General features: G+C 33.2%; 1 protein-coding gene across 1 annotated transcript; it reads left to right on the forward strand.

Moving 5' to 3' along the window:
• Positions 1 to 1785: 1785 nt before the first annotated feature.
• LOC129223805 (PC-esterase domain-containing protein 1A-like) lies at positions 1786 to 12967 on the forward strand. The gene is made up of 5 exons (XM_054858162.1): positions 1786 to 1861; positions 2743 to 2822; positions 4609 to 4838; positions 5561 to 5774; positions 12794 to 12967. The coding sequence occupies exons 1-5, from the start codon at positions 1786 to 1788 to the stop codon at positions 12965 to 12967; spliced, it is 774 nt and encodes a 257-aa protein (XP_054714137.1).
• The last annotated feature ends 864 nt before the right edge of the window (positions 12968 to 13831 follow it).

Consider the following 13831-nt stretch of genomic DNA (forward strand, 5'->3'; position numbering starts at 1 on the left):
AATGCCTGGGGTATATGTAAGAAAAAGGGAAAAGAAATATTCAGACTCTGATTTAGAGGCTGCACTAATTGAAGGTGGTTTAGCAATTCCTGCAGCTGCAAGGAAATATAATATGCCAAGAGAAACACCAAGGAGATGGGTCTCCGACACACAAAGTCAAAAAGGTTCGGATGGACGTACCATGCTAAGTGAAGAAGAAGAAAGATGTATTGCTTCAGCTCTACAAAGTGTGGTTTCCCATTTGATAGAAAGATACAATTACTATTGCTAAGGTTTTCATCAAGACCAATTCTGGAAAATGCAATTGTGGCACTATTGGCATAGAGTGGGCGAGGAATTTTGAAAAAAGGTCGGCATGTCATTTATGTAAGAGGAAGCCAGAACTGCTCACGAAAGCAAGTGCCAGGACATCTTCTAAGAAGCAGCAACTGAATGAAACCCAACTCTTGGATGAAGAAATGTCTGAGTAACTCATGCAAGAACCAACACCTGGGAAGTGGGCTCTTGTCTAATACAAGGGCAAGAAATCATCAAAAGAATTTGTTGATCACTTGACAGAAGTCAATGACCAGGATTACAACAGCGTAAATTTTCTATAAAAAGCCAACTCAGGCAAATACTACATCTTTTCTGAGTAGGAAGATACAGACATTGTTTCTAGATGTCAAATTCTGAAAACATTGAACGAGCAGAATTCGATTGTTGTGGACATTATACTTTTGAGTTTTAGTTCAAAATATTTTGGTGTTGAATAAGTTAAAATAAATAAATGGTTCATTGGAAACAATTTCTTTCAGCTATTGTACGTGTTTTGGTAATAATTTCTTAGTTATTGTATGTTTCTATTGCTATGACCCATTTCACCCCATTAAAACCCATTTCACCCCACGGTGGGGTGGAATGGGTCAGATACTTTAATTGCAGTTTTCAGATTATCAATGACAACAAATTTCAATGAGAAGCAGCTTAAATTAAAGGGGAAGAATCAAATGTAAAGAAGAAATTTTTAAAAAAGTACAAAAAAAAGTTTATGGGTTTGCAAATGGCATCTTTTAAAAAATAGACAAAATCCGCCCCGTTTCATCCCACCTGACCCTAGACAACAGGCAGCTTGAATTTATCTACTTCAATTTAAAGTGTTACCTCTCACTAAAAAGTAATCTATTGATAAAATATATTTTGTGAAATAGAATTCAGAACAGCAAAGTATAATGTCCCACTCAAAAAAAGGCATTTTTAATTTAAAATAATTTGTTTTTAAAACCAAATATTTGACTACCCATTTTATCCCACTACCCATTTTACCTCACCTGACCCTACTGAAATCATTTTTCACGAGAAAAATATCCTGCTAAACCATGAGGAAACTATCTGAGCTCCCCCTTAAAATTTTTCATATGAGCACCCATGGATCCTCTCAATTGCTGAACTTGCATTTTACCATCTTGATAACTTTTCAAGGGCCCATCACGCTATACTGCTCATAGTGAAGATTTACAGTTGAAATTTCTGGAGATAAGAGACTAACTAAAAGACAGGTGAGTTTTAAGAAGTGTGGCAAATAGAATCAATAATTTCAGTAACCATTTTTTTATTTAGTCTTTCCATAGCAATTGGGGACCACTAATCTTGATCTTTTGTCTTAATGAGTAGAAATTATCAGTCGATTTTTATTTTAAAATGTAAAACAAATGTTTTCTTACCTTACATACATTTTGACATCACTTACAGGTGTTTTTGTTGAACTTGCTTATGAAACTTTGAAAAAGCATTGACAACAGAAAAATGTGTGACATTTTTTTGAAAGAAGATGTTAGACAACTGTTCAGAGGAAAGCATGTTGTGTTCATGGGAGACTCAAGTAATTATGCTTATTCAATTATTTAGTTTGATTTTTAAATGCAATGTGGCGACAATCGTAAAAATCAGGGAATTGTATCAATCAAAGAATTAGAAGAAAAAAAAGAAAAAAAAAAGAAAAGAGAAATCGATTAAAGGGAAAAAAAAATGCATTGCAAAATTAAGTACCCTGCACATTTTCTCCCAATTATCTGTTAAGAAAAGTAAAATTAATGAGGTTATGCCCAGCGCCACATATTTGTGCATCTTTTTTCATCAATGACAAAGTGTTGAACCTTAGCTCATCAACTAGAATTCACTTTCAAAAACTGCTACTGCTCCTGAGGGTTGTTTATTTTATGCTGTTTGTATTTGCCTTTGACACGTTTTTTGGCTTCGCAAAAGAAACAACCCTACATGCGAAAAAGAAACCATTAGTACTGCCTTATTGCCCTTGCTTTTATTCACTGTCTTGAAGTAAATAGTGTATAATAAACATGATTTATTTTTTTTTAAAAATTCCTTTTAATAAAGCTTAAAGTTATTATTTCATATTTTTAATTTAATTGCTAAAATCAAATGTTAAATCAAAATCAACTTTTGCCATTGTATTATTTGCTGCCGCCACAGATTATATGAATGTTTTTCTCCCCCCCCCTTCAATTCTGCATTTTATATAAATGCTCAATGGTTTTCAAGTAGGATAATGAAAGGAAACCATTATCATTGGTAATGTAAATGATAAAAACTCTGTGAACTTAACCAGAGAAGTCTGAGACTTTTTTTTCACAATTCCTCTTTCCACCTTGAAATGCCAAGTTGGTTGGCTACTTTAAATAATTTTCCATATGTAGTCTTTAAAAAGGGTTGTAAATTAATTTAATATTTTAAATCATGTTTTAGATATTAGAGCTTTATACAAGGACATGGTTTGTTTATCTGAAAATTCAAAATTCATCACTCTCACTAATTTGAAATCAAAGGTAAGTTATCTAATGATTTTATTCATTTCCAAAATGCTGTTATATTATAAAATTTACTTAAACCAGAGTTTGGTTTCACGTAATTTTTTACAACACTTGCTTAGCCAGATAAGAACTTCAATTTATTTTTTGTTTGTGGGACATTGTATCCTAAATTATATTCCACCTGTAACACACTTGGCTCGAAAGCAATAGGTCCAAGATTCTAATGACCATCTTTTTTGCTACCATTGGCTTTGAAGGTCTGTAGCGACCTGATCAGTAACGAACTGTTCACATATTGTCTGTCTGTCACTGATCCCCCCCCCCACCCCGAAACAGATTTGCTTTGCTGGTTGCCACAACAGTAAGCCATTTTGGACAGGACCCGTTTCAATCAGAAGAACCTTGATACCTTACGGCCGTCAAAGGTAGGACAGCCAATAAGCTTCAAGGAGCAGTGCAATGCACCATATTTTTCTCGTGCTTTGTGATTTCTGTAGCTAGTTCTTGTTGTTTTATCATTGATTTTTTTATTAAGATGACTGAAACTAACATCCGTTTTACAGTCGAATGAGATTTTCCAACTTTCTCTGTTGTCTTAAAAGCCTTACCTTGTCTTTTTGCCTTTTTTCTGGCCTCATGATGCTCTTATTTTTCTTAAGAATCTGAAAATATTCCAATTTTTCTTAATTTTTGGTCCATGTTTTCTTATTCTTTCTGTCACCTCCCCCCGTAATCTTCATCCTCCACAATAAATGCAAAAAATCAATCAAAATTTTACTCTTTTTGCATCCAAATATTTAAATCATTTTTATTGTTGGAAGGTTTTTTACCATATGCTACCTTTTATCTGCTTATTTTATTCATTATTTCAATAATATTTTTATTTCTCAAATTTATTTTGGAAAACGTGCAAAAGGGTGGTTCTCAAAAAAATGTCCCGTGCGTAACGCTGAGTTTTTTATTTTTTCCAGCTAACCAAAGCCTTTTTGAAAAACAATTGTTGAGGAATAATACATGCTTTAATATACTATCAAAGCATAACAGTTAATCCCATATTTGATTAATAATTACTGAAATAAAATAAAAAACTTATCGTTACGCACGGGACATTTTTTCGAGAATTGCCCAGAAGTCTATCAAAAAAATGTGATCAGACTCCTACCAATTGCGTCTTTTGCACCCAAACGAAAATACTCCACAATGTACATAAATAATATTTGGCAAATAAAACTCTGATTTTACTTTTCATATTGCATGTAAATTAATCGGTGAAGCAGTTATTCTATTTTAATTGTAATATAAACTGAATTCAAACAATGATGCTTTGTACTGAGTCATAAGACAACACTGTAAATTTAATTAAATAGATATTTCTGCATTAAGTGTTTTTGGTTGACTTGTAAATCTTTTCATTCATCATTGTATTTTGTAGTTTCTTACAATTTTTTCCAGGTTCTATCTAATTAAGATATTGTAAAAATAGTAATTTCGTTTTTATAAAGAGTAGGTCAAGCAAAATTTCAAAACATGTTAAATGTAGCCTAAGTGAAACTACTTTTCAAGTCTCAAAATGAAGCCAAATCAGTTTCTGAGCATCCTCAGTTGTCCCTGAGTCGCCTGGACTCTCCACGGGGGGGGGGGGGGGGGGGGGGCTTTTCCAGTACCTGACCGACAACCCCAGAAGGAGCCTGGGTCTAGGCTGTGTGCAGCTTGATAATTCAATTTACTGAATGAAGGTTTTTTTATTCTTTGTGTTTTATGTTTCCTGCATTTTTTTAAATGCATTTTTTTCCCTTGTCAGCTGCCAAGCTCTGTTTACGGTGACAAGTTGGTTTTTAGTGGGCCACTTTGCAATGGGCGTAATTATCGAGAAGAACGAGACAAACGTTTGAGTGGAAACACTAATTTTTCATACTTCTTCCTCACAAGAGTTTTTGATGACTATGTTGAAACAGTATTGAAGCACATCACTTCATCACAAGATAAGCCAGATGTTGTTGTTCTCAACTCTTGTGTCTGGGATATAAGCAGGTAGGAGTTTCATCAGTGCATTTGTTTTATGAACTTATTTATCAGTAATTAATCAAGACAAGTATTTGGATACTAGTAAAATGCATACATGTGATTATTTCTCTAATTGCTAGAATTCCATGAATTTATTCAGATTCAAGGAATTCTGCATTTATAGTTATAGTAGACCCTCATTTTTCGTCGGTTTATTTTATGCGGCTTATTTTATTAAAATTTTAAAACAAGTTGTTTTTCCCAAGAGTTGAAGAAAAAATAATAAAATAAAAGCTATGAAAAAAAAATGTTCTCCGGTTTGAGAACTTGGAATCGTTGTCCCATAATTAAGTGTTAATGGAATGTATTTGCCCCCCCCCCCCCCATGTGTAGTCAAGATCTATACTGGTGCAAAGTTCTTCACAGAGAGCATGATTATTACTTGCAGTCATTATTTGGCAGAGTTATGAGTGGTTGGATCTCGACCAAACCCTTTTTCGTTACAGCATTAATTATTATTAATACATTTCCTAATTCTAACATACACATTTTTACTTTTGGTAGCTTGACGTCTTTTCAATGTTCATATAGAATACACATTTCAATATGTTTGTATGAGCAGATTAAATACTTGAACTTCAGTGTTTAGTTACCTGTATCTGTAATTATCATTTTAATAATTGTATCTCAAGTTGATGAATTGCTTTTTAAGTTGGTGCTTGTATTTTCTTGTTATTTTTTTGTTTTAGATGGGGTCCTAATGGCATAAAAATGTATAAAGAAAATTTAGTTAAACTAATGAAGCAATTTCAGAAGCTGTTACCAAAGAATTGCCTTGTCATATGGGTAACTACACCTCCAATTGCATCTGAAATGAAAGGAGGTTTTTTGGTTAAAGAATTGCAGTTCTTGAAGTACTCATTGCGTTTTCACGTAGTCGAGTCTAACTACTATGCCCGCAAGGTAATTTTCTTCACAGTTTTATTTATTTTGCTACTTATTCTCTATAGAAATAAAAAATATAAATCTTGAAAAAAAAAAGTCGTAAAATATAGGAATTTTCTTTTCTTTGAAAAATACTAATATAATAAAGCAAATTTTATTGAGTTTTGCATCAGCATGGATATGCAATCTGATGTCCTGTCTGGAAAAATAATAAGTGAGAAACATTTTTTGAGCAATCATGATTGCTTATTGCTTTTACTTGACTGTTTTTGGCATCCTATCATTTTATTTTCCCACTGCCACCCTCCCCACCATCATGGTCGACCGGCTCCTCACGATGCTGCTCCTATAGTGAAAAGCCGTCTCCAGGTTGCATCCATGTCCTACACACACGCGCATACATACACAACTACACACACAAACACATACACACACATACATATAGACACCTACACATACACACACAAAAACATACACACACATATACATAGCTACCCACACATTCATGCCTGCACACAGACACAAACACATGCCTACACACACAAACACCTCCCCCCACACACATTCATACACAAAACTACCCACACACTTATGCCAGTGCACAGACACAAACACACATGCCTACACAAACATACACAGACTTGCCAACTTTCCCGATTTAGCCCGGTAATGCCGGATTTTTGCAACGTCTTCCGGGTTACCGGATTTTTGTGATTTTTTCCCCGGAATTCCTCTAATTTTTCTGTCGGTAATCAAAAGAACGTGTACCGTACGGATTCGAATTTTCTTCCAATGTGGGCGGCGACTTTCCTTTACCTATCGCTAGTCTGCAATCCAGCCAAGCCATGTAATAGTTCAGGCCCCTATATATACAAGCCGACGCATCAGCTTAAGATTAGCCATTTTGGATCCGAGCGCGTGTTTGAGTGGTTGTCTTTTCTGGCGAGTTATCGCTTTTGGTGATTTTTCACTGAGCAATTATTAGCGACACGTGAATTTTCGGCAAATTTGGTGAAATCAAAAATTTTACTGTGGTAACCCTAGCAGTGCAACAATGAAAAATCCGATCCAAAATGGCTAAACTTAGCTGATGCGTCGGCCTATCTATATAGCGGCTCAAGGTTCACCCTTTTAACGATCACTATTCAACATGACGTCATAGATCGCTTTGTGGCAGCGCCAAATTCAACGCCGTTCCCCGTTGTTGGCGACCCCAAATCTTTCCACTCAGCAGGATGGTTTGAGATGTTTGGCATCGTGCCAAATAACGTGTTCGCGCGTGCTTGCTACTTTGCTTTGTTTACATTAGCTATTGCGGAGTGCGTAGGCAATGAATGTTAAGAAAGCTTCGGAAAAGTTTTGAATTTTGGTGGAACTTGATGATGTCTAGAAGAAAAAATAATTCTATCTTTAACAAGTCTTACAGTGTTGATCATCTGTTCATTATAGAATCAAGAAAAGGTCAACAATTTGCGTTTTGCTCTTTGTGCTGTTGCGATTTGTCCATAGCCTATAAAGGAAAAGGAGATGTTATTTCTCATATCCGCATGAAAAAACACCTGGACAGTAAACAAAGTGTTGAAAATAATCAAACTTTGAGTTTTTCCCGACCTAGTAGCTCTTCCATTGCTGGTATCCAAGCTGAGTGTTTCTTCACATTGTTCTTAATTCAGTGTTCGTGCTCAACTATCCGTAACCTGGGTCCCAGGGACCCATTAATGAAATAAATTTGGGTCCTTAGGTGGAAAAAATGAGTCCTTTAAATTTTAAACAGAAAATCTTAGCGTATAAATTAATAATGTAAAAATATTTATACTTGGGGGGAAAAAAAGGCATGAAATAAAATAAATTGGTTAATTTTGCTCTAATTTTATGTAATTATCATTGTAAAATTATTTTCAAATAATACACTTGCAAGATTTAGTTACGTGAGAAACTATTTGGCCAGTTACACAATGAGATTAACTCAAAATTTACCTTTTGTAAAATAAAGAAAGAGTGCCTCTGATTGATCAAGCAAAAAGCACTCCCTTAATCTTTGTTTTCCCCGAAATGTTTTCTTAGTGAAAAAAACGAACAGCTCGACAATTATCATTGGCAATTACATAATAATAAAAAAATAATTAAAAAATAAATCGCAAGCGAATGAACCCAACGCAAAAATCGCGATCGCAAAAACGAAACATTTTCTCCTATGAGTGTGAAAATTGCTCATTTGCAATCTTAAATCAATATATTTGACTTTATTTTGACTCGTTCAAAATACCTCTTTTGTCTTTTGTGCTACTTTTAAAATCGCGCCAGTTTCAAAATGGCGCCAGGGTTCGTACGCTCCGGGAATTCCGGGAAAACCGGGAATTGTCAGGGAAAATGACACTGTCAAAAATGTCAGGGAAAAGTCAGGGAGTTTTCAAATTTTGTCCTCCAAAAATTTTTTTTTTCCATTTTTTTCCCAAGGAATTAAGTACCATGAGATCTAATCTTCGTTTTTATTGTGATTTCACGAAAAAAATTGTAAATTTTTATCTAAACCGACGCTGACACTTAAAAACTGCGATCGAAAAATGAACGTTTTTTTTTTACAACGAAAAATGCGCCAAAAGAGCGAAGATTTCTTGCATGGAGTCAGTGAAGGGAACGCATTTCTTTCTACTGCCTAAAGTTTTAGATGGGTTGCCACAACATTCTGTTCGGTTCAGGGTTCGTACGCTCCGGGAAAACCTGGAATTATCAGGGAAAATGACATAGTCAAAAATGTCAGGGAATTTTCCAAATGTGTCCCCAAAATTTTTCGTTTCCAATTTTTCCCCAGGGAATTTTTTTTATGAGATCTAATCTTCATTTTTATCGATGTATTTAAAAAAACATTGTAACAATTTTAAAGCAATGAAAAGACCCAAAAAATCTTCAGCAGCAGCCATTTTTGGCTCTCAGTAGTTCCCAAGGAAAAAAAAATCAGGTGAACAGGAATTATGCACAAACTCAACAGGAAAGAAGACAATTTACTGCTTCGGAAGCACAACCTGTAGATGGGAGGGTCGATCGGGGAAAATCGTTTTTTTTTTTGATCGGAAAATCATTTCAGCTACGTGTGAAACGAGTCGTCATCTTTGGTCATTGACAACATAGAAGTAGATACGATCCTAAAATGCTTAAGTTTCTAAAAACAAAGCAGAATTGGATGTTTTCTTTAATTGAAAACGGATTAAAATAACAAAAAATGGTCTGCAAATTGTTTTTCTATCATTATTGAAAATAATTTTCTTGAGAAATGAAAAATTTTGTTCTTAAAACTTAATCTTATCCTCACTGCTTCGGGCGCAAATGTGATAAAAACTATTCAATGAATTGTACTTTCATGAAGATTTATTATTTTTTAATTGTCTTCATGCGACAAATTAAAAAAGTTATTTCTTATTTTTGGGCATAGCCGCCATATTTGGTCATTCCCAAGATGGAAGTACACAAGACTTTTTAAGTGCCTAAGTTCCCGAAAACGGCATTGGATGTTAATTGCAATGCAAACTATTGAAAACTACACAAATTGTGCCTTTTTTTCCGGATAATTTGTAATTATTTTCTGGAAAAATGCAAAATTTAATCTTCGTAACATTTTTTTGTTTTAATTGATTTAGACTCTTTATGTGCTAAATACTGACTATTTTGCTTTTATTGTAGTTTTTTAAGGATTATTAATTATTTATTACTACTTTTATACCACAAATCCAAAAATCTACTTATTATTTTAAATTTTTCACTTTGTCGCCATATTTGATCGTTTGCACAATGGAAGTAGACTTAAACTTCCAGAAACAGAATAAGATGTTTATATCAATGTGTAATATTGAAAATAACATTAAATGTGCGAAAAAGTTATGACTTTTTGAAAATTAACTATTATTTTCTGGAAAAGAAAATTTAAAATTTTAATGTAAGCGTCCTTTAATGTGTGGAAAAAAAAAAGAGATTATTGGCATTGGCAGATATTGATTTTTGTTACTATGCATTACATGGTATGCCGATTGATGCAACAAGTTAATCATATTTATACTGAAATTTAGCTTTGCATTTTGCTCAATATGTTTTGTGTAACCTACTAATAAGAAAATAAAAAGAAGTATTGTAAACCAAAAGCGGATGCTAAAAGGTTGCTGCAGGACTACAGCAAAACGCTATAATATTACGCGTGACATCAAAGAAACACTGAAATAAGTTGAAAGTACTCTGTTTTCAACAAATAGTAAACAAATTAAAACAATTTTGAACAAAATGATTAAAAAAAACTTAAAATTTTGACAGAAAACAAAGGGGAAAAAAAATCCAAGTTTTTTTTTTTTTTAAATCTAAGGGAGAAGTTTCAATCTTCTGCATTGCTACTTGAAACAATTTTAATTATTTTGAAAATATTACTATTTAAACTTAAATTTTGAATGAAGCGAGTAACCTGGAATTTTTTAAAAGACAACCTGGAAAACCTGGAAAAGTCAGGGAACTTTTTTTAACCAAAAGTGTATGAACCCTGGGCGCGATCGATTAATACCAGACTTTTGCAAGTCCAAATAAAAATAGCGCATCAGAAAAAGATGAATTACAGGAAAAAGAACAAAGTTAAAATGCTTTTGTATATAATTCAAGTATTCATAAGCAATTTAACAAGAAAAATTTGAAGTTCAGAACTTTTTGTGTTTAGCGTGATCGGGAAAATGTTTGCTATTTTTTTTCTTCCCTCCTTTTGTTGGGGATGTAAAATAATGATTTTCAAAAGTAATTCTGGTTATATGAATGCAAAATAGCTATATTTTTACTGTACAGTTGTCTTATTTTAATCCTGAAGATTGCATTGAAACCACTCTTACTTTTAATCTTTATTGCTGTTTTTAGGAATTTTCCAAGATAAAAGTTGAGGGAGAGCTTATTCTTAGAATACAGTACAACGGGCTATTTATGAACTTGCAATATTTTGCTCCCTGAGCTATGCCCAGGAGGTCACTGTAGGCTCCAGTCTTATCACTAAAATTCCATTGACTGGTCAACAATAGGGGAGTGTTTGAATAGCTGATAAAGAGATAGGGTCATTTAGATCCCTCTCTGTTGATTCTCCTGGTCACTGATTTTTAAAAGCATTTACTAAATAGATCTTTAACATTTTCTCCAATTTTTTTTCTGGTTCTTATCTTTTGGGTTTTCTGGGTCCCTGGGACCCGATTTTTCGCGGAAGTTGGGTCCCTTTCCCGCAAATTTGCGTAATTAACTCCGGTAAATATTATAAAATTTGCTTCCTTAGTATTCATTTTTTAGTACTCGTTGGAATAGTTGCAGGATTTTCTCGTGCAAATTGCAGGATTTTTCATTTTTCAAAGTTGGCAGGTCTGCATACACATACCCCTACACACAAACACACATACCCACCACACACAAACACACACGCCTACATACACACACTCGTGATTGCGAAAAACATAATTTGAATTCAAGATGTCAAAATTCAAATTGATTTTTCTTTTCTTTCTTTCTTTTTGTATTCTGAATTGTATATACACATGCAATTACTCCACTTTACATTCTTTTAGCAAGTAGCTTTTACAAAGGCTAGTAATTGTATCCAAAATAGCCAAGGTCTGACAAGGGCAAATGCCCAGGACTCCTTTCCAGAAGGGGTCCCCTGTAACAATTCTCTAACCAAGATGCATGTGGGACAACCAACTCCTCCAGAAAAAACAGATCATGAAAAAGCCTTTATAATTATCTGTTTTTTGAGAAAAGTTTTTGAAAAATGCATGCAGAGGATAGATATAGAGTAAATTTATGTAATTTTTTTAAAAATGGGTTAGAAATTTTTTTTGTAAAATAAAAATGTTAATTTAATCCAGTGTTTGATAATTTAATCCAGTGTTTGTTTTTAAAGGATTTCATAGAACTTCCTGTGCTTTATCCTTTGTTATGCTCAGTATGTATTTTAATGGTCATTATTATGTTTCAATGGTCCTTTAAAAAAGGCTTTCAAGCTTGCTATGTTTTCTTTGTTTTTTTCACAATATTACTCTTTGCCCTGACCCTCAAAAGTGCATTTATATCAAGACCAATTTATTGTTAAAAATAGAAAAAACTTCTGCTATAACAGTGATTGAAAGTTGATATTTTCTTCTGCATGCGAGATGCGGACATCACATGTCTTCTACTCTTAAAGCCTCATACAAAAATTTAATTTTCCTTCTTTAAAATTGGATACAAACTGAATGAATGCGGAGGAAGCATAGATAAATTGGAAAATAAAACATTGCCTGTTGTTTGAAAATTATCAGGTTCAGCCATTGAATTGCAAGCATTCCTGTCAGTAAACTAATGCTTTGGGTATAACTTTAGTATTTTTTAGATGAATTTCATTTCTCATGGCTGCATTGAGGTCCATTAGAATTTTTGGTTTATTATTATGAACTTTAGATATCAAATTATATATAGTTAGTAAAAGAATTCAGAGTAAAGTGTGGTAAGCTGGTAGGTTATTCAATGTTACCAGTTTTCAAAATCATGTGATTGAGACGTATCTGTTACAATCGTCTAGTTTCAAATAAAACTTGTGTGTGACTTGTTGCACTGTCTTGTTTAAAGAATTCCCTGAAATTTGGGTTCTAACGCTGACAACTTAATGTGGTAATTTATTAATTTTTACTCTATATAAGTCGGAATTTTTCTTTTCAATTCACTGACTTTTTTTTGTTTTTGAAGAAAATATGTCTTTAACAGTATAAAGTTAAGATAAATAAGTACCTTTGTGCTGAACAGTAAAGTAAGAAAAACAACGTTAAAAAAAGCACAAATTTGCCAATTACAGCAGACACGTGTTTCGTCGTTACAGGGAACGCCTTTTTCAATGCAAAAAGTAATGAGCTTATGGATGAAAAGACATCCGACAAAAGGTCTGCTGTAATTGGCAAATTTGTACTTTTTTAAACGTTGTTTTTCTCACTTTATACTAAAGTTACTTTTTATTAGATTTTAAATCCGTGTTTTGAATGTTCAATATCTTTACATTTTAGATTGTTGTTTCTCACGGCTATGATGTGCTGGATTTTCATTATCATTTAAGGATGCAGTTGCATCGAAGAGATACGGATGGTGTACATTGGTTTCCGGAAGCCGTGCGTTACCTTCTGAATTTACTTCTGACCCACATCAGTTTAGCTTGGGGAAAACCACTTCCTCATCGGTAAGATAAAATTTAAGCATTTGAATGGCATGGGTAAGATAAAATATCAGGGGAGATTGCATTCCAGTTTATTACCGGTTTTCATTTTTATTTTCGAAAATGCTGGAAATTCGTTTTTTTGTCATGTTTTTGTCTCTCCACCTCCCATTTTTCTTTCCTTACTCCATATTTCTCACAATTGTGTTGATAAATACAGTCAACGCTCTTTAAAACGACCACCTATTACTGCGACCCTTCCATTATAGCGACTGTTGCAGGAAGTCCCGTTCCCTATTCCATAGATGCAATGTTATTTTATCGTCCATTACAGCGTCCAAACTGAACCGTTCATTCCAATATAATGTCCAAAATTTAATTTCTTTTCTTTTTTGTTATCTTGAGGACTAACTATTCAAGAACTAATATTTAGACATTTTATGTTTTTAAATTTAAAACATTTCAATTGAAATCAATTAAAGGTTGGTATAGGATGAAAGAAAAATAAATGATGAAAACCGCACACAAAGAGTAGACATTACGAATTATATTTTTTGGAAAAAAAATCAAGAAAGTGGAAAGCTTCTATAATATCTATGTAATAGGAAAAGATTTGCTTTGGAAAATATCTTGAAAAAATAATCTAATTTTTAAAATAACTGATTTTCAATGTATTTTGTCATTAAACGTAATATTTTTAAGTAATATGTGTAATTTATGGATAGTATTTCAGCATAAAATTTAAAACGAGAAAGAAACTAGGAAAAAATATGTTTTTTAATGTTACTATTTTGTTATCTTGTAAGTTTCTTGATTATCCTTTAAGACAAAACATATATTTGAAAAACTATTCCTACATTTAAAAAAAAAAGATTAAGTAACATGCAATACG

The sequence above is a fragment of the Uloborus diversus genome, chromosome 6 (assembly GCF_026930045.1).
Source record: "Uloborus diversus isolate 005 chromosome 6, Udiv.v.3.1, whole genome shotgun sequence".
Classification (NCBI taxonomy): domain Eukaryota; kingdom Metazoa; phylum Arthropoda; class Arachnida; order Araneae; family Uloboridae; genus Uloborus; species Uloborus diversus.

Coding starts and splice junctions, on each gene's coding strand:
- LOC129223805 (XM_054858162.1), top strand. CDS start 1,786: ATGTGTGACATTTTTTTGAAAGAAGATGTTAGACAACTGTTCAGAGGA. Junction 1,862..2,742: donor TGTGTTCATGGGAGACTCAA/GTAATTATGCTT, acceptor ATCATGTTTTAG/ATATTAGAGCTTTATACAAG. Junction 2,823..4,608: donor TCACTAATTTGAAATCAAAG/GTAAGTTATCTA, acceptor TTCCCTTGTCAG/CTGCCAAGCTCTGTTTACGG.